This window comes from Lissotriton helveticus, chromosome 6, assembly GCF_964261635.1.
Source record: "Lissotriton helveticus chromosome 6, aLisHel1.1, whole genome shotgun sequence".
Classification (NCBI taxonomy): Eukaryota; Metazoa; Chordata; class Amphibia; order Caudata; family Salamandridae; genus Lissotriton; species Lissotriton helveticus.
Genome location: NC_136067.1, coordinates 737,309,851 through 737,333,561, shown reverse-complemented (window position 1 = coordinate 737,333,561; position 23,711 = coordinate 737,309,851). Strand labels below are relative to the sequence as shown.

General features: G+C 45.4%; 1 protein-coding gene across 1 annotated transcript in view; it reads right to left on the bottom strand.

Annotated features, from left to right (window-relative positions):
• LOC144762931 (cystatin-2-like) overlaps positions 1-23,711 on the bottom strand; it is a 63,770-nt gene that overhangs the window by 4,832 nt on the left and 35,227 nt on the right. Inside the window, exon 2 of the mRNA XM_078648233.1 lies at positions 15,799-15,912. Within this exon, the coding sequence (XP_078504359.1) occupies positions 15,799-15,912 (114 nt within the window). The remainder of the gene's footprint in view (positions 1-15,798; positions 15,913-23,711) is intronic.

Sequence of the window (23,711 nt, the reverse complement as noted above, 5' to 3'; positions counted from 1 at the left end):
AACGAGGCAATAAGAACAGAACCGTATACAAGCAACCACTAGTGTCTGAAGGGGGACAGGTATAACCTGGTCCTCAAAATCTACACCAACAAAAGGCACGCTCAACATCTAAAGGAAGACCTAAAATCTGAAGATTGCTAAACGTGTTGCAATCGTCCAGATTGATTGGTAATTTCCCATTTGAAAAAGGTTATCTTTGTATCGGATCTAGCAAGACTCTTGTGTTGAGCAGATATACAGACTCCTGCCATCCCAGTTCTGGTGTGAGTGTTGGGCATCCTGAGATTAAGGTCTTTAAGATCACTGCAAATTCCGGAGACCTCCACTTGGATGAGATCGGTATTTGTTTTGGTGCTCTGGGGGTATATCATGCACCTCGTAGAGTTTTCTCAGGTCCACCTTCAGAGTAGTTATGTTGTTTTGTTTTTCTTGTGTAGGTGATTTCAGGAGAGGGTGCTCTTGTTTTCACCTTTTAAGGTTGCCCTTCCCTTCCTTCTTATGGTCTTTCAAATCCACCAGTGTCAGCCTTCAGATCGTGAAGGGACAGAATATACACTCAGCTTCAAGTGGACGAGGATCATACAGGACTGTCACTGTGTCCCTCAGAATTAGCATAATGGAGCGGAGTCACTCGATGGGTATGGAGAACACTAATTAGGTACAGTCACTGCTGGACTCAGAGTATGGTGAAACTGGCTTACCTAAGGTTCACCCGGCACAGCAGACGAGCACAAAGACAGGCTGTATCAGCGCTGTTTTCACCAGACGAATATCAGGCCAATATGACACTAGGTGAATAGCAAATTAGGCCCTGAAGGTGTGGGTCTGTTGTAGGACTAACCAATCTCTGGGACACCAGGGAGGTTGTTGGCATCAGAGTGAGAGCGACTAATGAGAGGCCTAGATGAAGACCAAATTGGGAGGTCCGGTTGATGGGCCTGCACTGGGATCAACAGGTCCGGTAGCCACCCCAATGGCAAAAAGTGAATGTATGACGTTACAATGCATACATTTACAATGCATGCCTTTACAACACAGTTTTTTCATCGTAACATGCTTGACAATGCATTCTTTTACATAGCATGCCATTACATCGCATTTTCAGAAACTACCTTTAAAACACATTCCATTACATCGCATTATACCTTTACAACGCATACCATTACAATGCATACCATTACATTGCATTTAAGGTAAGTGTTGGATAGTATAGGCGTAATAATAACTATTCTAACTTCAATGAGTGCAACAGTAGGGTAAGTGTTGGATAGTGTAGGGGTAAAAATGACTATTCTAACTCCAGTGAGTGCAACAGTAGGGTAAATGTCGAATAGTGTAAGGGTACTATGCATTGTAATGGTATGCGTTGTAATCACTTGCGATGTAATGCCTGCGTTGTATTGACATGCATTGTAATGACATGCGTTGTAGTGACATGCAATGTAATGGCTGCGTTGTAATAACATGCTATGTAAAGGATGTTGCGATGTATTGACTGCTATGTAAAGGTAGTGCGATGTAATGACTGCATTGTAAAGGTTGTTTCCTGCAAAAAGGGCACAAGTACCGGACTCTTCTGGCAGTTCACATCTATGGTGGGTTCGCCGTACAATTTTAATAGAATCAGCGTGGTGCTACCAACTTCCCAGGTGTCATGCATACGAAAAAATAGCAGGACCAGTGTTGAGTCCCTGTAAGAATGGTGATGGAATTCGGCATGCACCAATACCAACTGTTCTGGTGCCGCTGCTATGGCAGGGTGCAGGGCAGCTGGATGTCATATCAGGGCAGGAAGGGGATTTATTAGTCTAAACATCACGGCACCAACATCAGCCCATGTGCCACACATCCCAGACATCGAATCTGGTCCCAGTCATCCTCCACAGTTGTCAGGTAATGGTGCACCATAGAGGGCTCTTAGGAGTTCACAGGAGAGCTGCTATCACTCACGCGGGCGAAACCATGCCCTAAGAATCCATTTCTTCAATTTAATCCTGGTAAATGGAGAAGCGTGGCTCAGTGGTTAGAGGCGGCAGACCCAGAAGCGGAGATCGCCCGTAGACCAGGGTTCGATTCCTCGGCGGGTCTCGGGCTCAAAATTCCACGGACTTGACAATTCTCGCTCTGGTGCCTACTCAACTCACGGGGTCACACTCTGAGACTCTGGGCAATAGCTTGCTTAATCTCCACTACGGCCCCTCGCGACGGGATGCCTGGCTTTCACCTTGTGGACACCCTCCCGGGGTTTCTCACAGGGGAATACCAGGACGGGTTCCCTAAGCAAGCGCCGGGACGCTTACGGGCAGCTGTGCGCTTTACAAGTCCAGCACATTTACATTTACATTTACACTGCTCACTACAATGGACTTGTGAATACCTATCTATGTCCTGAATAACAACCCACCTCTTCTCAAGCCAAGAACTGGGGCATCTTTGTGGACATCGGCCTTTCCACTAACTCTTAGATCTCAGCAGTTACCAAGTGGTCCTTCCTTCAGATTTGTGAGGTCATCAGATCAAATGCACTCTCTGCCTGTCCATTCTTTCACTCAAGTGAGCGAGAAAACCGCTGCACTCCTTGGTAATTGAAATAATCTAATCTGGAAAGTTAAGGTTATGAGAATTCGAGATGTTCACCTCCTGACCGTGAGGTGCTGGATTATAGACGTGCCGAAGAAACCTTACGCAGTGTAAAGTTAGAATCTCGAATTCATCATGAGCGATGAAATCGCTGTACCAATAGTAATAGTCGGGTAATCAATAGCTATATTACGATTAGAAGAAAATTTATTTTGAACTGGTGTTCATATCATATTCCGTCATATGTTGAACCATTCAAATTATATACATTTGTATCCAGACTAACATTGTATCCATGATGGTAACAAATGTCAAACTAAGTATATCCGTAAACTCAGTGACAACTGCAACCCCAATGCATTTAGAGCGAAAGCTCTTCGTCAGGGGAAAATATCTATGAAGAAACAGAAATAACAATGTATATATCGCTTTCCAGGAGAAAAAGGTCAAAAAATGCAGAAAAATAAGAGATACGGATTTGGGGGAGGGCTGGAAAAACTGTGGCTAAATGGTGATGTAAGAAACGAGAGTGTTGTGGAAAACAAAAATGAAATAAGTGGTGTAACCACGTGCAGAGTTAAGACACAAACAGTGGTGTACTGTGAGAAAAATAAGGCGCCGTGAGCGTGAAAACGCCGATATCGGGAAGTTCAAGCTGTGACCCAAAAGTTCTATGGATAGCAGGAATAATTATGAGCTAAGACATTCAGCACCAAACATGCGGCGTACGGGAGTGTAACAATACAGAAGGTAACCAGAAGAGAATCCCAAAGGGTGTTAGTCTTGCACGCTGTTCGAGAACGGCGGGTGAAAAACGGAAACGATAAGTGAAAAGAGGTTAGAAAGGCTTTTGGCAAAATCTTACCTTAGATGTGATAGTTACAGCAACCTTGGTAGGAAAAAGAGTCGGGACTGTAACGCGGTGTAAACGCCAAAAGCTAGGGCGGCGTTATGTGCGCGCTGGTAATGGCAATAGAAAGAGGACATGTGCGTCAAATAAATGGCAGCAGATACTCGGGAGAATAATAAAGTTAAGTGAAAAGGAAAAGCGGAAAAAGATAACCAAGAAATAAACAAGGTGTCAAGAATGCAACTGAGTGGAACCAAAAAAGGGAACAAACCAGGGAATAAGAATGAAGACACGAAAAAACTAAAAGTAAGACGGAGCAAGTAAATATGAAATAGTACAATGGTGAAACGAGGTTATTAAGAAAACAATACACAGCGGTCATCTAAATGAAACCAGTATGAGGAGAAGTAAAGGAGCATACAAGTGAAAGGTAGAAAAGTAGGAGGTAGAAAATGGGGTGGAAATTGGGTTGAAAGATGAAGGAAAAAAGAGGGATGGAAAAATGGTAAGACGAAGGTCAAGCAAATAGAGTGAAATGGTGGTGAGAAGAGATAAGCTGCAAGTGCTATGAGAAATAAGAAAATGGTAGAGAGTGAAAGAGAAATGAGGGTAAGGGCCAGTAAAGGATCTCAAATCCAGGTGGAGACAAGTGATAACAAGAATAATAGTAGAGAGTAAAGGGAAGTGTACATGGAATGAAGGTGAGAGCCAGAGAGGGATCTCAAATCACAACGGAAAACACAGAAAAGTGCATTCATAAATAACAACTATATTCAAGTCTCTCATTGAGCCCTTTCGGGGGTGTATAGAGTTCAGTTTGTGCATCCAGAAAAGTTCTCTTTGTAGTAAAAACTTTCTGTTACCTCTACCAGCTGCTTTGTTCACGGCCTCCAAAATCAGGAACCTTAATTGGCGGACGTTATGTGAATGGTTTATAAAATAAGCAGCTACACAAGATTTTGGTGCAGATATTACTGCGGTGTTCAGTGAGTCTGGTTTTGATCTTTCTCTCAGTCTTGCCCACATAGGGAAAACCACACGGGCATTTAAGGAGGTATACCACGTTGGTGGTGTCACATGTAGCATTAACCTTGAGATTTATGGGTGTTCCTTGTGTAGGATGTTGTATGATGGTGCCCTGGATTATGCTGTTGCAATTGCCACAATTGTGGCAAGGTACTGTCCCCTTGAATGTGGTATCAGTGAGATTTTTGCGAGGTTTAAGCATCTGTTGGATGTTTTGGGATCGTTGATAGGCAAAACTGGGAAGGCTGTGAAAAATGTTGTTGAAGTCTGGTTCCAATTGGAGAAGTTGCCAATGTTTTTAATAGAAGCTTTGATTTTATCACTGGTTGTAGAATACTTGGAAACTAAGACTGAGCGGGTACGCATGGTCTGTGAAGGTGCTTTCACTCTCAACAATTGAGAATGATCTTTGGTCTGTACACGGTTCTCCGCCAATTGAGTAATGCTGTTGGGGTAACCTCTTTGATGGAATTCCTTAATGATGGTAGAACTATCTACTTTAAACAGTTCGGCAGTAGATGCGATGTGTTTGGCTCTCAAAAGTTGGGAGTATGGCAGGTGTTTTTTGCTGTAGCACATTACGGAAACTGCCCTCTTCGCCACCACCGATGACATCAGGGCCCTGCTGGACAACAGCTAAACCGCGGCCCTCATCCTCCTGGACCCATCAGCCCCCTTCGATACGGTCTGACACCGCACCCTATGCACACACCTCCACAACGCAGGGATCCGAGACAAGGCTCTGGAATGGACCACCTCCTTCCTCACCGGCAGAACCCAGAGCGTCCCCCTCCCCCCTTTATGGTCCATAGCCTCCGAGATCATCTGCGGCGTACCCCAAGGATCATCTCTCAGCCCGACCTTGTTCAACGTCTACATGGCACCGCTCACCCATGTCGCCCGACTGCACGACCTCAACATCATTCTTACACCGAAAACACCCAGCTGATCCTTTTCCCTCACCAAGGACCCCCTCACCGCCAAAACCAACTTTCACGAAGGAATGAAGGCTGTCGCCGAGTGGGTGAAGAACTGAAGCTGAACTCGGACAAGTCGGAGGTCCTCATCCTCTGCTCCACCCCCTCAGCCTGGGACGACTCCTGATGGCCGATCGCACTGGGTGCAGCACCCACAGACCACGCACGCAACCTGGGGTTCATCCTCGACTCAACACTCTTCATGACCAAGCAGGTCAACGCAGTCTCATCCTCCTGCTTCAACACCCTCCACATGATCTACAGGTAGATCCCCACCGGAACAAGAAGAACAGTCACCCAGGCCCTCATCAGCAGCAGGCTGGACTACAGAAACGCCCTCTACGTAGGAGCCTCGGCCAAACTCCTAAAACAACTTCGACACATACAGAACGCCTCTGCACGCCTGATCCTCAACATCCCTCGCCACCGCCACATCACACCCCACCTGAGACCTGCACTGGCTTCCCATCAACAAGAGAATCACCTTCAAGCTCCTCACTCACGCTCACAAGGCACTCCACAACACCGGACCGGCATACCTCAACAGACGACTCACCTTCTACGCTGAACTCACCCTCGCCACCTCCCCCCGCATCCAAAGAACGACCACCGGTGGCAGATCGTTCTCCCACCTCCCCGCCAAGACCTGGAACACCCTCCCCATCCTCCTACGGCAGACCTAGGACCTACTTACCTTCAGGAGGCTACTCAAGACGTGGCTATTCAAGCAGTGGCACAGCACCCCCCCTCCAGCGTCATTAGACCCTCTCGGTGAGTAGTGCACTTTACAAATGTTCTGATTGATACATTGAAGAGTCACGCTTCATTTACTCAATATTCGTCTGTCCTATCTTTGCAACCAGTTCTTAGCGGCAGTGAAAACGGAAGTAGGGTTTCATTAAAGAGGAGGGGTACAAGACTAATTCAGTACACTGTTCATTACTAAGGCAACCAACATGGAGGACGCACAGCCCCTGTTCTGCTGCTTCAGGGACCACAAGTGATCCTTGCAAGAGGAATGAAGAGAAGGTATTTTCTCAAATTCTGTATTATTCACCAGTTGATAAGTACCACACTTTTATGCTAAGCCGTAGGAGGTGGCATAGTTCACCGTATCCAGGTTGCAGGCCTCTGGGTTGACATTTCACTCTCTCCAAGTGGTGAGCAAAGTCTTCTAACGGTCGGGAAAACCTTAGTGAAATGGCTATTTATGTGTTCAGTTCGAAGACAGGACTACCTGCCCTGTTCTGGGTTTAAAGTACCATGTAACCCTCAAGGGTGTAAATACACTTTACAAACATGGCTTACATACCAACATGTATTTTGTGGCTTTGTGGCCCTACACAATCAGATTGGTTAACCCTTTAAATGGTAACGCTCTTCCTCCTCCATCCTAATGTAAGCCCTTTTATTTTATTTTAATACTGGAGGCAGTTCGCATTAAAGTAGGCAAAAATAGAAATAGGTGATAATGATTTTTTAATGTCATTTTTTTGCCCCAATGGCTGACCTATAAAAGTACTATACAGTATCGTCTGTTATACCTGCCTGGGCACAGTGATAGACAGTGTTTGTTGGTTGCACAAACATACACATTACCCCAAGCCATCAACTGAGCTGAAGCTTATAAAGATATTTGACCGTGCAGTGACAATGCATACATTTATAAGGTAAAATCTAATAAATTGGAAATGAGTATGAAATAAAGCTATATCACACATAATAACGTGCACTGATGCTTTAAGATGTTGCATTTAGTTACATTTACTTGCTTATACAATGATGGACACATCCCTTCCATTTTGCTGCGTAGCACATTAGTATGGTTGTCTTAAATGCCTCTCGCAGGATTTGCATACACTGCTCAGGTAATTTGAGATATCAAGACTCTAATACCTCTGTTTCCAAATTGCTGGCAGAGGTCAGGGTGTCTGATCTTATCCTGATGCTAAGAGGAGATGTGATCTGATGGGAAGTTTATCATGTGGCTGAAAAAACCTTTCCAGTAGCATTGTATACCATGGCTGCTTTGCCCACTTTGGAGCACCGAGGATGAAAGGGATGTTTGCCTCAATTTCCTCACTACATAATTTATGAGAGGTAGCAGAAGAAAAGCATAAGCAAACATTCTTGGCCAACTCACTAATAGTGTTCTGACCATGAACAGTGGGTGTGTGTACCTGGAGATGGGGGCACGGACCAATGGCAGGATGGACCGGGCCATACCCCATTCTTTTTTGTTTTAAATACTTGGTTGTCTAGAGTGTTTTGTCTCATAAAGGAGTGCAGATTGGGGGTACAACCCCCCCCATAAAAAATGCATCCAGGGGGCAGGCAGTGTCTGTTTGCCATCCAGGGATGGGAAGGAGGCCCAATGTCAGGAAGGAGTGACCCCCAGCCCATATTTTTTTTATACAAAATGGCTATCCTTGTTGCCTAGTGTGCTTTCTGAAGAGGCGGGGGTTTGCAATTGGTTATGCTGGGTTGTGCTGACCTCCCCCATGAAATCATGCTTGGTGGCCAGTAGGTGGCTTCCTGCTGAGGGCCTTCCTTTCCTGCCGATTCCCAGGCAGGGATCTACTAGAGATTTGCAGACATTTCACCAGTGGCGGCCAACACCGATCGGGGGCAGGGTGTAAAAAAAAAAAAAAATAGGGGAAAAGAAAAATAATGATCTGCTTGCCGCGTTTCTCCTCTGCATCCCTTGTCGTCTCCCCTGGCCAGAACAGGAAGGAGGAAGCACCAGGCTCCCCAGAGCCAATCACAACACTGAAATGCAGTGTTGTGATTGGTCTGAGAGGCGTGGTTCGACGCTCAGGCAATGGGAGCCTGGGTGTGTTCTCCACTCAGGCCGTAGTGCGGGCTGGTCGGAGAACTTGCAAACTGTGCATGAATGTTTGGCCGGCCCGAGACGGCTGGCCAAACATTCATGCCAATTGGAGTGTGCAAACCACTCCTCCTCCTGCTCCTATGTGAGAAGCATGGGTGTGCCCCGTGCCCTGGCCAGAAAGCTGCCGCAGCAGGAGTACATAAAATGATAATAACATTGAGTTATCATTTTAGGTTTCCTTTATTTCACTGCTGTGTCGCAGTGGCGCAACACTCCTCCGCCTTAGGGGAGGAGCCGCCACTGCATTTCTCCATGGGATAAACACTGACACACACTTGACACCGATGTTTGCCTCATGGTGATTGACATATTTCTTTTTGTTGCTTTACAGGGTGGTGCCCCACCGCTTGCCTCCACTACCCTGCCCACAGGCATTTTGCCACCTACAATTGCTGTGTGGTGTATGCAATTCAGTGCAGGCAGAGAAATGTTCATTGGCATAACTAATGCTTGCCAAAATCCACATACCCTATAGAGCAGGGGTCTTCAATCTATGGGGTGCAACCCCCTGGGGGGTCGTGGAGTACTCGGAAACGGGGGGTTGCAGATTCCCCAGCTTCACTTGTCCCTGCAAAAAGACAGCCATCCTGGGACAGCTAATTTAGATAGTTATCAGCAGCTTGACTAAATGAAAGGCAAATGTGCCTACAGTGAATTTCCCAATGAGCAATACCGTCTTTTATTTATTTTTCATTTACGCTGCCCATTATTTTATATGTAGATACCTGATGGTGAAAGACATAAAATATGTACAGAATATTTAGGGCTTATTTATGAGAAGTTATGAGAAGCTTGCATTGTCAGAGCTTCACTTTTTTTAATGCTCAGATGGCGAGAGCGTCTCAACCATACCTATGTGGCAGTGCAAAGTCACCCTGCATGGCTTTGCATGGCCTCATAGATATGGAGTAAGACATAGCAGCGCAAGTCAGTGCGCAGCCATACTCTGCGTCAAGGAGGTGTTCATTGGGCTTTGCGTGGGACTCCCATACAAAGCCCATGGATTTTGATGCTGCCCCATATTTACAAAATCACACAAACCTGGGGCAGCTCCAAAAACGGATGCCTTCCCAGTGGAGGCGTAACAAGGAGAAATGTTTTAATTTCTCCGAGTTTTGTCCTCTTTCCATGTGTGCTCCATCCTGCAGCACTCATAGAAATAGGAAAATGCCCCTCTGGGTTATTTTAGTGAAGGAAGGTGGCCCTTCCCGTACAAAAACAATCCTGCCTATGTTGGTGCTAGGCAGCACTTTGTGCGCCAAATCAAGGGAAAAGGACTGTAATGCACCGCATTTCATGTATCGGTGCATTCCTGCCCTTTCAAATTTGAATAGGGCAGCACCACAAGAAGGCTTGCGGCTAAGCCCTAAGCCAATTCCTCATAAATGAGGCCCTTTGTTTTGAGCTACACCTTTGGCTATATTCCTTATGCTGAATGACCTTTGGTTTGCTAAACACTGTTTAATATAATTTCCCCCACCGTAAAAATTATTTGCTGTGGTAATTGGGGGCTGTTAGAAATGGGGGTCTCTAGTTGTCAATGGTTTGCACCTTTGTCCAAGTAAGGACCCTTCCTTCTAGTCAGGGTAAGAGGGATACACTACTGAAATAACCCCTTCTCACCCACTTTGTAGCTTGGCATGAGCAGTTAGGCTTATTTCAGAGGCAATGTGTAAAGGATTTGCACATAACCAACAGTAATACAGTTAAAACACTACAAAAGACCACCACACCAGTTTAGAAAAATATCCAATACTTTATATATTCAAAACAAGACCAAAACGATACAAATCCAACATACAGTACTTAAAAATATGCACTTTGCAAGAATAACCTTAAAATGCAGTTCCTTGAAGTTGGTAGCTCCGTCCGGTGCTACTGTGGTGCTGAGAACAATAGAATTCAACAGTTCCATCTGACCGTGTCAGTCGGGGAGTCCGCAGACCCAAACAGTACCTTTTCATTGCTGCCGATGACATTGATGCTGGCTGGTTGTGGCCACTGTCGCAGTTGCAGAGTGAAGCAGAGCGATGTGGCGCCCTCAAGTCGCAGTACAGGCAGTGGCTCAGTGACTGTTATCCAGAGGCATCGGTGAGACCAGGTCTGCGGTACGAAGTGAAGGCAGTGCTCGTGGCGGTGCGGACAGATCACTGTCCAGGTGACAGTGCTGGTTGCGGGGAACTGGCGTCGGTCGGTCCGGACTGCGGTGTGGGGCGGGGTGTTGCAAGACTTGCGAGCAGTGGCCCCAAGCCACGGTCTGGTTGTTGTAGTCAGATAATGCGTGGGTGAGACCAGGGTGGCGAAGTGAAGCGAGGAGGTGCGGAGTACAGTGCCCACAGGTCACGGTGCAAGCAGCAGCTCAGCGGCAGCAGTCGTCATCAGTGAGGCCAGGGCCGCGGTGCGAGATGCGGTGGTGTCGGTGACTGAGTCGGTTGCTTTCCCCTCTCTGTGGCAACAGAGTTCCTGAGACTTCAGAACAGGAGGCAAGCTCTACTTCAAGCCCTTGGAGATACTTAGCAACAGGTAAAGAACGTTCAATCCAGTCCTTTCACTGCCCAAGGCCGAAGCAGCAACTGCAGACCAACCCAACAAAGCAACAAAACAGCAAAGGAGCAGTACTCCTCTTGGCAGTTCTTCCAGCTCTTCTTCTTGGCAGGTTCCTTGATTCCAGCGAGTTCTTAAGTTCTGGGGTCTGGGCACAAATATTTAGCTCGGTTTATCTTTGTGCTATTGGGCAGAGAGTGTCTGTACCTAGCCCAAACCAGTTCCATCCTCTTTGGCGCTGGGCAGGAGGTCAGGCCATCTCATCCCACTACTATAAATACAGCCCAGGTATATTCAGCCAAGCTCTGACTCATCCATGAAAAGCAGGACTCACCTTGACACCCCCAGGGGCTGTCTGATGAGAACACACATCCCCAGCCCCTGTCACCTCAAAGCCAGACAGTCAATTCACAAACCCAGCAGAGGCACACAGGATGGCTAAGCAAGAAAATACCTTCTTTCTAAAAGTGGTATTTTCAAACACAGAACATAAAAAAATCATCTTTACTAAAAGATGCATTTTTATATTCTGAGTTCAGGCACATTAAACCCCATTTCTCTATCTTGTCCCAATGGTTTCAAGAAGTATTGTACACCATTAAATCAATAAAACACGTGCTAATAAATTCTGTACAGTGGTTAAACTTGTCAGTGCGAGCGTTAGCAAGAATCATTGGTTCACAAAATAAAGTGCAGTGCGGTCGTTAAAACGTTACTAATGCCAGACGTGTGCGTGGTGAGGTGCAGTATAGTGCATATTGTTGGGTTGCTAAAGCCTGCTCAGAGTTTATACAATATAAAAGGAGCTCCTTCCAGTTTGCGGGCCAATTGCTCCACAAGGAACTTATTGCTCGTGTGGCTGAAGTTGGGTTGTTATTTTAGGCATTTTTTTTGTTCGGCCACAATAAGAAATGTTACCATTCTGCAGTTCAGTTGTGTGTCCCCCGGATTGAAGCATGCCAGCAGCGCTTGCCTCTTGGTGTGGATGCCTTTCTGCTTAAAAGGGGCTTTTAACAACTGTGACAATTCTTGCGGCCGTTCCTTGCATGTGCAGATTAAGTATAGAAAGTCTCCTTGATTGGTGTCGCACAGCCTGGAAGTTTTGGGGTTGTTACCCTCAGCCATAGTGGGAGGTGCTGAGTGCATGGGAGAATGCCCAGTCTGTGCCTTAGACATTATAATTTTATTGATTTGGGATAGCTCTGATTAAAGTACTTTTGCGTTGCAAGTGTTTTGTAGGAATTTAGGGTCATCCAGGCATGAGATCTGACTGAGAAGATTGCCTTAGTTGTTTCATGCATTTCCAAACCATTTATTGAAAGTTAAATGACCAAGTTGTGTATTCCAAAATTCCGTGAGCCTGGTAGTTTCCGGAGATGTCTGTAGGTGGCTTCTTGCTTAGGAGGTTTCCCTCCCAAGCAAAATTGCAACGGCGCCTCAATTGAGCTCCATACTCACTTGAGGCGCCGTTGGAATTTTCTTCGAGGGCCTTGCGTGCCAAAATAATATCGCCGATTTACTGGGCGTACTATATGGTGGACCATTGGGATCATCTATAGAATTATCTTGACAGCCATCCATTATCGTTTGGTTCGTCCTTTTAGACACATTTGCTACGCTCAAGCAAATTCAAGTCCTGATGATGACCGTACAATAATCAAGCGGTCGAAACGCCGCCGATGCTTTTTGTGGCCATAATTCTTTAAGGACACATTATTTTTGTTTGTGTTGTTCCTTCATACACGTAATGTTTTTTTGTTAAGCCGCGTGTTTGGTTTGTGATATGTTTGTTTTCTGTATACCAACATTTTGTCTTGAGCGTAACTGTTCTTTTTAAATTCTAATATATGTAATAAAATTTAAATGCTTTTTGATATTTACATTTTTTTCTGAATTAATGAATTTATAGGCTTCTTTTTCCTTTTCTTTTTCTGTTTATTTCCTTATTTATTTGGATGTGATGAAGTTGCATAATTTGTGTGACCTTTTTCCTGAACCTCTTGTTAGGTGTATTGGTCTTCACAAGGGGAGAGGGGCAGCCAGTCCCTCCTGGGGTGCCCCCTTTTAATAGGACTAATGATTGAACCGGGAGGCTGAGGGTCTTGAGGGGTGAGAAGGACGAACATTATGTGCCTTCTGAAATGTTATTTTTCTGCCTCCTGAGCCCCTGCTGGGGGACACACATACGTCAAGGGGAACCCTGTGGGGGTACAGTTGTCTGTTGACTCCACTGGATAGCGCCATACCCCATCCCTGCCATGTGTGTGCTGGAAGCACAGAGAGCTGCACCTCCTGGCCCATCGCCAGGCGCACATGTAATGGCCGCTACAGTCCACAGCGCTTAGAAGCCCGCACTGTGCTGCATGAAAATATATAAAGCGCAATAGTGAAACGACGCTGAAGGATACTCCCCTCCCTCTCCCCAAAACACTGTTAACTCTGCCTTCTACGTGCATCGTGGCACCCTTATGGCGGTAACTACCCCTTCACCCCTCCCTTGGGCGAAGCCACCGAATATTTGCAACAATCTTCACTATTCGTTACTGCTTAAAGATTCAGGCAGGGGGCGCATCCATACTGGAGGGGGATAGGGAAGCTTATCCTAGAGGCTCTGTTGACAGTATCTAGGGTGGAGGGCTTTCACTGACCCAGCTGTGAAATGAACATTACATACGCTTGCGTATTATGGCCCAGTAATGCATTCTCGGGGTTCTGGCGCTTTTCACAGACCCCACCACCAATGTGGCGGATTGTCGTATGATCGCGCCACCCCATGGCATTCACACGGCACGCACATGTGCATACATACACCGAGGCTCAACTAGATCCAAATTTCGGGGAGGGGGTCTACCAAAAGTTTTGGGGGGGCGGGGGGGATGACTCCCAGCAATATGCAGAGTGGAGATGCAGGGGCTCTAAGATGTAGCGAAAACACAGCAAAGCCTCGTTAGCAAGTAAATGGTCTTTTAAAGACCTGTGAAGTACTCGGGTGCAGTGTGTGTGTGCCTCGGAAGCCGTCTCAGTCCGGGCTGACACGATGGGGGGGGGGCTGAAGCCCTTTGAGCCCAATGGGCGTTGAGCACCTGTACATACATGTATATTGCATGTTGTTTTACTTAGTTCACTGCTGGTAGCAGGCTGCTGGTACTCGGTATCAAGAGCGTCCAGAAGGTACCGGAGGCGAGCCTAACAGAGCACTCGCCAGGGCTGCCCCGGAGCCCGCTCCAGGCTGAGGACGGAGGAGGTTGTAGGTGGGTCCCGGGAAGAGGTGCTATTAAGAGAAAATGGGCAATAAAAGCAGCGCGGGCCGTCCAAGGAACACACAGAGGTGACGGCTGGCGGGCCATTACTGGGCAGTAATTGCACCCCAGTGATGTTTGTTGCTTGCCCTCCACCCCCAGTAAATGCCACTTAATTATCTACATCTGGCAATAAGCGGTGTTCATTCTAAGTGTAAAAACACACGCATTTTGCCGTCTCCACGAAAGAGGCCTGTCCCTCCCCAGGCGATAGGCTGTCGAATGCATGCCATCCAGTTCTGAAGGATGAATGGCTGAGTCGTCCCCTCCAGCCCTCCAACATTTGGCCTTCATTTTGTACGCAGGTTTCAATAAACCCCTGGTGTGCCTCGTTTTACTGTGTAGTGTGTATTCATAATTATACATGAAGTGTCCAAACACAGCGCGCGGAGTCCATACGTGTTCAAGGTGAGCACACCTGCCCCTTCCATATAACGAGTCGCCATAGGGTGTTCTGTAACACACCCTCGCGCACAGACCATGCTTAAGGTGAGCTCCTTAACCATTATCAAAAATTCTGCAGTTTCCCGGCCCCAGACTTTGATTTTTTGGGTTCCTGTTCATTATTTTTGTGTGTCTCGTCTGTAGCCCGTCCTCGGTGTGTCCCGAGTGAAAGTGAAAGCGCTGCGTTTGGAGGAAAAGTGCACCAGGGACAGAGCAACCTTCATCTGTTTCCAATTAACACAACCGCGAGACGCGGGCACGATAATTGGAAACAGATGGCGCCGCTGCTCGCCCCCAAGACACATAGGCTATGGGAGGGAACATTTAAAGATAAGGCGGGACATAGCTGAGCCTTTGGTCATTTGCGTGCTTTCTTTTGTGGAAGACTTATGCAAATGGCCAATCAAATGCGTGGCCAAAAAATAAAAACATGAGGAAAAGATGTGTGAGATGGAAGTTCTTACTAGAAGCGTCGCAGAGCAGTGCAAGCGCGCTGGCTCAGGCGAGACCTAAAAAGGAGCAAAATGCTCAGAAGTAGATTTAAATGAGCCAGTGGAAACCACTCACATGCAACTGTTTCTGGTAAATACATGGGCTTTATCAAGGTCACATGACTTCATGGATAGCCTACAGCCACACACACACAACTAGATTCGTTTCAGGTGCCTTCCAATACGTGCTAATTTAAATATTCCATTTAATACAAGAATTGTTCATTAAAGTGCATTATGGGATATAGAGCTGAAATTTGATCATTGTATTCCAATAATATATTTGTGTAACATATAAGCGGAAAATAGCCGAATTTTGTTTGTGAGAAACTTCAGACCACATTCCTATGTATCCAGCACATATATAAAATAATGGCTTCAAAAGGCTGTATTTCAGTACAAAAAAATACTTGACACTGAGCGCTCGACTTATTTATAAAAGGATCACCTTCCACCTTTGCATTTGTCTGATTAATAGGCATAACCAGAAATTACACGATTCTAAATAGTAATCATTTTACTGATCATAAAGATCTAATGCAAGTTGTAAATGACAGCAGGCAAGATGGCAGAGAATAACAATTAAGGCTTTAAAAAAATAGGCTACTGTTTCATCAGAAGGTCATTCTTAGCTTCTGAGAACAGCGGGTTTCTTTAATGCATAACCAAGGTATCGAAATAGAAGCATGCACAGTACCTTTAACATCTCGGGTGCATTGTGAAGCGCACAATTTTCAACCACTACATAGGCGTTTTTGCAAGTAGTCCGGGCCATCTTAACTGTGATAAAGTATTTGAGCCCAGCCACAATCTTAAAAAGAAGAAAAAAAATAATCACGAAGACTGTCTCGCTGAGGAGAGTAGCCGATATGGATACATTTAATGGCAAAAACAGTTAGAAATGTTCATCTATCCAGCAGGGCAAATGACATGTATGCAACTGCATTGCTACTCACATGAAAACACGTTACACAAATATTCTTCAACATACTTGTTTAATTAAGAAGAAGAAAGCAGCAGTATAAATCGTATCTCAGACCACACAGAGAAGTGAGATTGTTTCCTGTGGATTGCACACGCTGAGGCTTTTGAAGATGTTAAAGCAAAGAAAGCGTTTTAAGATTTCAAGGTGCATAAGAACTGCAAGGAGAAATTAATGAATAGCCGAATTTAACTGGCAAGGGCTCAAACATATTAAACATACAATTGCAATTAACTGAGGACTTTCCATCAATGTAAAGCTGATTTTTAAATTCTAAAGTTTTTTTTTATTGGAGAGACAACAGAAAATCAATATATTTCAATTCCTGGCAATACACGTCAATAGATGTCAATACCTATCAAAACAGAAGTAGTCACAATTTATAATACAGAGGTTCTGAGAAAAAAGTATCACACAATGTAGTAAGGCAATTAGAGTAGCACCTGTGACAATAATGAAGGTGAGTTTATACAGATAATACAAAAGAATAGAACGAGAAAAGAAAGCAAAAACCGAGAAAGAAAACAGGATGAAGGGGAGGAAACAAGGAAGGAATAAAGCACACTCAAAAAGAAGCAGGGCCTGTTACTGGTGTGGGATAATTTTTACGGAGGGTTGATTTTTATTTAGGTAAAGCTCTAATTTTGACCAAAATAGACAGGACGATTTGGTACTGAATTTACTGTTGTGTATAAGGCTGTCCGCACTTTTGGTTAAGCATATGCAGGCCCATCAGGAATGATATGAGATGTTGTGTTTTTTCCAATTTGTAAGGATGGTTTTAATGCAGATAGTGAGTAACGGATCTAGGGGACAAAGGTCCCAAATGTCAAGATTTCGATTAAGTGTAATTGTCAGTGGACCTAGGTGTAATGTCGTGGGGCCCATGCATATCGAGTGACCACACAGACACAGTTGGTTACTTAATAAAAGGGGCTGGGCACACAGAGCCCTGTTCTACTATCAGGGTCATATGTCCTGTGACGCCTGTGCTGGATGGGTGAGGGGTGGGGGGTGAGCCATCCCACAGGGAGTGGCTGGTGACAGAACAACTAGAACAGTGACCAGCAGGATACTACACTAGGGAGATTATTATATGGTTCAAAGCAAGAGGTATAAATGTAATTTATATTCTCTTCAAGTTTCTTCCAGTCAGGCTTAATATGTTCGCAGAAGAAGAGTAGATGGTCTATGTTAGAACGGGGGGTCACTAGTTGGCGGAGGTAGGTACCTTAGTCCAAATAGGGACCCTTGCTTATAATCAGGGTAAGGAGGGACACACTCTCAGGTAACCCCTGCGTACCCCCCGGTAGCTTGGCATGAGCAGCCAGTCGTATCTCCAAGGCAATGTGTAAAGTATTTGCAACCACACTTCCAGTAACACAGTAATAACACCACAAATGGACACCACACTGGTTTCATAAAACGAACGGTATCTTTATAAAAAGGAATACGATGACACCAAACGATAGAAATCCAACATATGCGTATTCGTAATATTTTGCTTTGCCGGTTATTAGGCAAGCAATCACTTGTAGGTTCTTGCGGTATTAATGAGCAATCCACGATCTCTAATGCAGTCCTAATGCATTGCTATGCAGTTCGTAATGTAGTAATAAGACAGTCCTTAATGCAAGAATCAGGGGGTTCGTAATGCAAGAATCAGGGGGTTCATAATGCAAGAATCAGGGGGTTCATAATGCAAGAATCAGGGGGTTCATAATGCAAGAATCAGGGGGTTCATAATGCAAAAATAACGTGGTAAGCCAATCTGCGCGGTCAACTCGGGCACCACTAGGCCCCAACAGCAGAGACAAAGGTTGTAAGCTTAAAGGGGCGGCCCCAGTACTGCTGGGCAGGTACGGACCACTTGGGGACTCGGCGTGTCTAACGCGGTGCAGCGGGAGAGAGATTGGAGCACCCCTGTACTCCTCCTACACGCCTCCCCAGGCCGCACACGCTTGCGGCTTCCGACTGGAGTCAAAGCCTTACCTGAGGGGGTGGGGGGGGGGGCGCTGCCTAGCTCTCTTTCTGCTCGCCGGACGTCCTGCTGGGCGATCCCGATCACGTTGCAGCTCTGTTGCTAGGCGACGCTGTAGCCGGACGGATTACGGTGCTGCCTTCTCCTTCGTTGACTATCTTGGTCAGAATCCTTTCGACGAACAACGATCACGATCCCTTTCACCTTTTGCTTCCTAAGCATCAAGAAATCCTTTAGCACGTTGCAGCTCAGGCCGGAGGCGACGATCTTTACTCGCAGCCTCAGTTATGATGAAGGCTCGGGCCCCAAACAGTAATGCAGCAGCGTGGACAACGTTTCACGCTGTGGGGCAATATGGTCACGGGATACTTCGTAAGCAGCACCACTGACCACACAGCAGTCTCAAACGTGCAAAAAGCACACGCGCACAGCGTGGCTGAGACACGGTCCTTAGTTTGAAGTAAGAATTTAGCACGTTGCGGCTCGGGCCGGCAGCTGCGATCTTTACTCACAGCCTCAGTTACGATGATAGCTCGGGCCACAAAAAGCAATGCAGCAGCATGGATGCTGTTTCACGCTGCGGGCAATAGGCTCCCGGGGCACCTCATAAACAGCACTACGGCCCACACAGCAGTCTCAGGCGTGCAAAAGGCACACGCACAAAGCGCAGCTGAGACACACTTGGAAACGTTTATGTTCCTGAGTTTCCACAACAGGGGACCAGCTCTGGTCGGGCCCTTGGAGACAAGTTACTTCAGGAAACCGCACACAGCACATTCCTCTCAAGCAGGGGGACACAGCACACAGCAAAGTCCCTCGTCCTCTCCTCAGTCAAATCAGCAAACTGCAGGACTGCCCCAAAACACAGAACACAGCAAGGGCAGTCCTTCTCTTCAGTCTCTTCAGCTGTTCTTCTTTGGCAGAGGTTCCTCTTGATCACAAAGTAGTCTCTTTTTTTTCAGTATGGATTTCAGTCTTGAGTTCAGGGGTTTCACCTCTTACATTTATACCCCTAAATGTCTGTGTTCAGGGGGCTCTGACCCCGGTCCAATCCAGACCTGGGTGTCTTCCTGCCAGTGCACACCCTCTTCCTTTGATATTAAGGGTCAGGGGCCCGGACGCTCAGCAGGAGGTGGAGCCATCCTCCGGGGCAGCAACACAGCCCTCTTCACATCCACATCAAATGTAGGCCAGCCTGTTGCAGTCTCACCTACTCCTCCCTGGGGTCAGGCCACTTCCCAGACCCTGTCACATCCAAACCCAGACAGGAAATACACAACCAGGCAGAGGTACAGAGGATGGTTTAAGACAAGAAAGCAGCCACTTCTAAAAGCGTGGTTACTAAACACACATATACTACTATAAGGATGTCTGATGTGCATGAAAAGGGACGGCAAGGTCTGGCAAGTGGGTACACTTGCCAGGACAACAAGGCAGTTAATAAACTGTGCGCAGGCACTGCAGTGTCAGGCCTGAGATCTCTTGTTAGGGCTACTAGTGTGGGTGGCACAGTTAGTACTGCAGGCCCACCAGTAGCATTTGCATTACCAGCCCTGGCACATATAGAGCACATTACTAGTGAGGCAAACATACCAATTAAGGAAAACCAATTACCATAACACTTTATACAGGGAGCACTTGCACTTTGACACTGGTCAGCAGTGGCAAAGTGCCCAAAGCATCTAAATTGGCAACATAATGTCAGAAAAAGGTCTAGGAGGAAGGCAAAACGTTTAAGGAACTTTAGCCAAAAAGGGCCAAGTCCAACAGTCTAAATTACATGGGGATTCATCGCAGTGCCAGCAGGGATAGGAGTCTTTTAGTCCAAGTCTGTATAACTCTGCAGGAGACCAAAAAGATCTATTGACGGTCCAGTATTTACATTGGCAAAGTATGGGTTGAATTTTTGAGTGAATTAGAAAGTACCAGATTTAATCCCAAGTAGAAGCCCAGGGAAGAATTGATAGAATGAAAAGAGCAAGATTCCACCCATTTATTTTGAATAATTTCTTTGTTTGGGCTGTTCGGTTTATATTATTATAGAAGTAGGATGGGGCTTATTTTCCACAGATTTAAGTAATTTTGAGGTAGGTAAAGTTTGGCAAAACGAAACCTCCTTTATATGTATGAATCCCGTAGTTTCCATAAAGATATTCTAGCATGTTTGCCTTTCCATATAAATTCAGAAACTAAAACGTTAATGGATTTGTGGAAACAGTCGGTGAGCTTCACAGAGAACATACTCAGAATGAAATTAATTTGAGGAGCAATCATCATTTTAACCATCTTGATACCCTCCACAATGAGTGCCCACAAGTCTACTACTTTTTTTTTTTTTTAAGTTATCTTTGACAGTAGGGTACTTTTAATATGCGTTTTCCTTAATCAAATTCATGAATTCAATACCTAGGTATTTTAGTTTGGATGGTTGGCATTTCAGTTAGCTTGATGAGCCAAGTGTTGAAGGCAAAGCATATGCATCAATGTAAAGTTGTATGTACTGAAATGCACCAGAAACAGTTGGGTTGAAAAAATCTAATATGAACTAACAGTAAAATTTAAATTAGAACTGCCCAAAACACGGCACCTCAATTGTTCTAGGATTCACCACCAATGACGTGCTCATCGCCCCAATGTTTTTATTAAATTACCCACAATTGCTGTTTACTCTTTCCTCAGTCTTATTACTTCAGGCTCCCTTCCATTGATGTGTTGGGGCCTTCACTGTATCAGCTAATCAGGAAAGATGGGCTCTGTCTACCAATATACCTTGCACATATGTTAACCTTAGGCTTATACAGTTTTAAAAGTGTGATCAATACAATTTGAGAAGGGGACTTGAAGCCCCGCCCTTGATTCCTATTGGCTTGCATCATAGTGCATTGTAAGCGCAGGCTTCTCATTGTAAAGGAGGCTTCTTAGTCCCTCTTTGTTACCGCCCTGTCCACTTTTGGCCCACCCACCCAGACAGGATCTTTCACGTGCGGCGTGATACAGTCTCCTTTAACTGGTCCGTACGTACTCTTCTCCACCATACTTGACCCGGCTCGCAGTCTTGTTAGGTTGTTCAACCGTTGTGCTGTTCAACCTTTGAACACGCCGTCTTTTGTCATGCGTTTTGCTGTTGGGTCGGGTTCTGCTGTCATCGTCTCGGTCGTCGGGTCCGTAATAGAGACAAGTTGTTGTGAGGTTAGTCGGGACCTCTTCCCCACATGCCCTGGGATATATTTCCCTCCGTCATGGGGATGGCCTGCTGCTCGCCGAAGAGCCGTGGCTGGTTCTTAACAAATGTTAACTTTATTGATTGTATTATTTATTTTTAGTGCGGGCACGCCACTGGTTTAACCTGGCGCACAGTTCATGGGCCACGCGCATACGTTTTATCACACAACGCCACGCTTGTTGTTTCTTTACTGGTCCCGTAGCCGCACTCAAGCTTTGCTGTTAACATCGGAAGCTAAAGCGCGGGCGCTGCGGTTGCTTAAAAACTAAAGAAAGAAAGAAAAATATCTTTCTCTATGTTTTAAGCCATTGCGGCACCCACGCTTTAGCTTACGATGTTTACAGCTAAAGCATGAGTGCGGCTATGGGATCAGTAAATGAACAAGCACCTTTAGCTAGTCCAGTTTTTTTAAAAATCAACAATAATGTGCATGATGGGATTTTTCAAACGATCTTATTTTAAAATAAAAACAAATATACTGGAATGCAGGTGCCTCAAATATTTCGGGCCACTTGGTAGCCATGCAATGGACTGGTGTCAATTGGATGGCAGTAAAAAGTCAGTGCTGACTTTTCAGTGAAAGAATTAAAAATGCTGGCATTTGCATTTACAGTTACTCTATTATAATTACAGGTCTACGAATCCCAGCATGCTTAGTGCTGATGGCAAAAACAAATTGATAAGACACACTCATAGATGTATATTCCTACTCTAATTCTACTACAAAGATGTTTGCGACCATAGTTTGTGGTATTCAACATTGGTGCGCTCGGCAGCTTAGTAGCGTGTTACTTGTGCTATGTGAACTTCACATAGCACAAGTAACACGCTACTAAGCGGCAAACGTGCATGCGTTGCCATTGAAAGCAATGCAACGGGTGCACGTTTTTAGGGCTAAAAGCGAACCGATCCCAAAAGGTCTTTTTCCTATGCAGCGTAGGTGCGCTGTGTAGGCGAGACCTAAAAACGACATAAAGGACAAATATGAGGACATGGTATATGGAGCAATGCTAAACTAAAGCTTGGATGAATTTAACCAAGCACATGGACATTGACCTATCCTATAACAACACACAAAATGCGTGATGTTTTTAAGGAAATTTAAGGTATCTGTTCAGAATCATTTGGGGAAAATTAAGTCTTTATTGCTCGGGCATTAAAGTAGGAAGATCAACATAGAACAAGAGGGTTGCTATCGTACATGCTTTTGACAAGGTTCCCCCAGTTGCTTGTTGTTGGAGCTTACTACGTTTAAACAAGCATTTGAAATGCAATAGGTCTCACTCTTATGTGAGTTATGCCATTGGCATTGTAAATGACAATGCCTTTTATTTGTTTTAAAAACAAAAACATAAATAAAAGGCATTGTCATTTACCAGGCGAGGAGCGGAGGTGCGCTGACCTAGGCATAGAGGAGACCACATCGAGTGACACTTTGGACCTAAGGGGTCTCCTGCCCTCTTCCTCAATGTGAAGCAAGCTTGTGATGTGTCCTTTGAAATTTAAATTAATTCAGCATGTAATACAAGAAGATCTCTTGACAAAAAGGATTTTTGGGGCTGCCCCCAACTATGGAAGCAAAAAAACATTTAAGATGTGCTCTGAGATGGTTGTTCCTCTATAACAAATTATGGATTTCACATGTCCCTAGAAGCAATGCGGTGTGCGCTATACAAACATACAGCAAACAAAAAAGTGCATTGAAATAGAGCATGAAACAAAAGTAAGGAAGATAGATATTAGCGTATACAAATTGGAGCGGTTTATGGACATAACAGGTTGTATTTCAAGAGGCAAGAGCTGCGCATTTTAGGAGAAATCATCTAAACACCTGTATGATTTAATACATCGTGCCCTGGGGACTGGGATAGAGAAAGGCTGTAATACTTGGTTAATATTTGCACAAGCGCAGTCACAAATCAGACTGCTTCACAGCCCAGCCCCTGAGGCCGCTCCTCCCAGTCATCAGTTATACTCAAGCATTTGCCATGCTTGTGTACAACTCGCATTAACGAGAGTTTGAGCTATTGGCATTGTAAATAACAATGGACCACAATGTTGCCACTCCCAGTGTGGTGTCGCTAGTGCTAGTGCAGTATTCGTTTGTGAGTGCAGGCATCTTACAAAAAGTGAAGGACTGGTCTAACACACCACCTGGAGTCATGCTTCATCATAGATCAGTCTTCGCCCTCTAAAAACTTGGTTTGATAGAGGGCGGGCATACACCTGATGACAGGAATGCACTTCTAAACTAAGTGGGGGGCCCATGGGAGAAAATAGTGAGTTAAGAGGCCATTAAAGGTGTCAGCTTAAATTTAATAGTGATGGCATCTATATGTTAGTTTAAAATAAGGTGATCAGTGTAATGGGGATAATATTGTCCCCCCCCCCACCGCTGTCAATGAGGTCAACATGTTTCTGCCT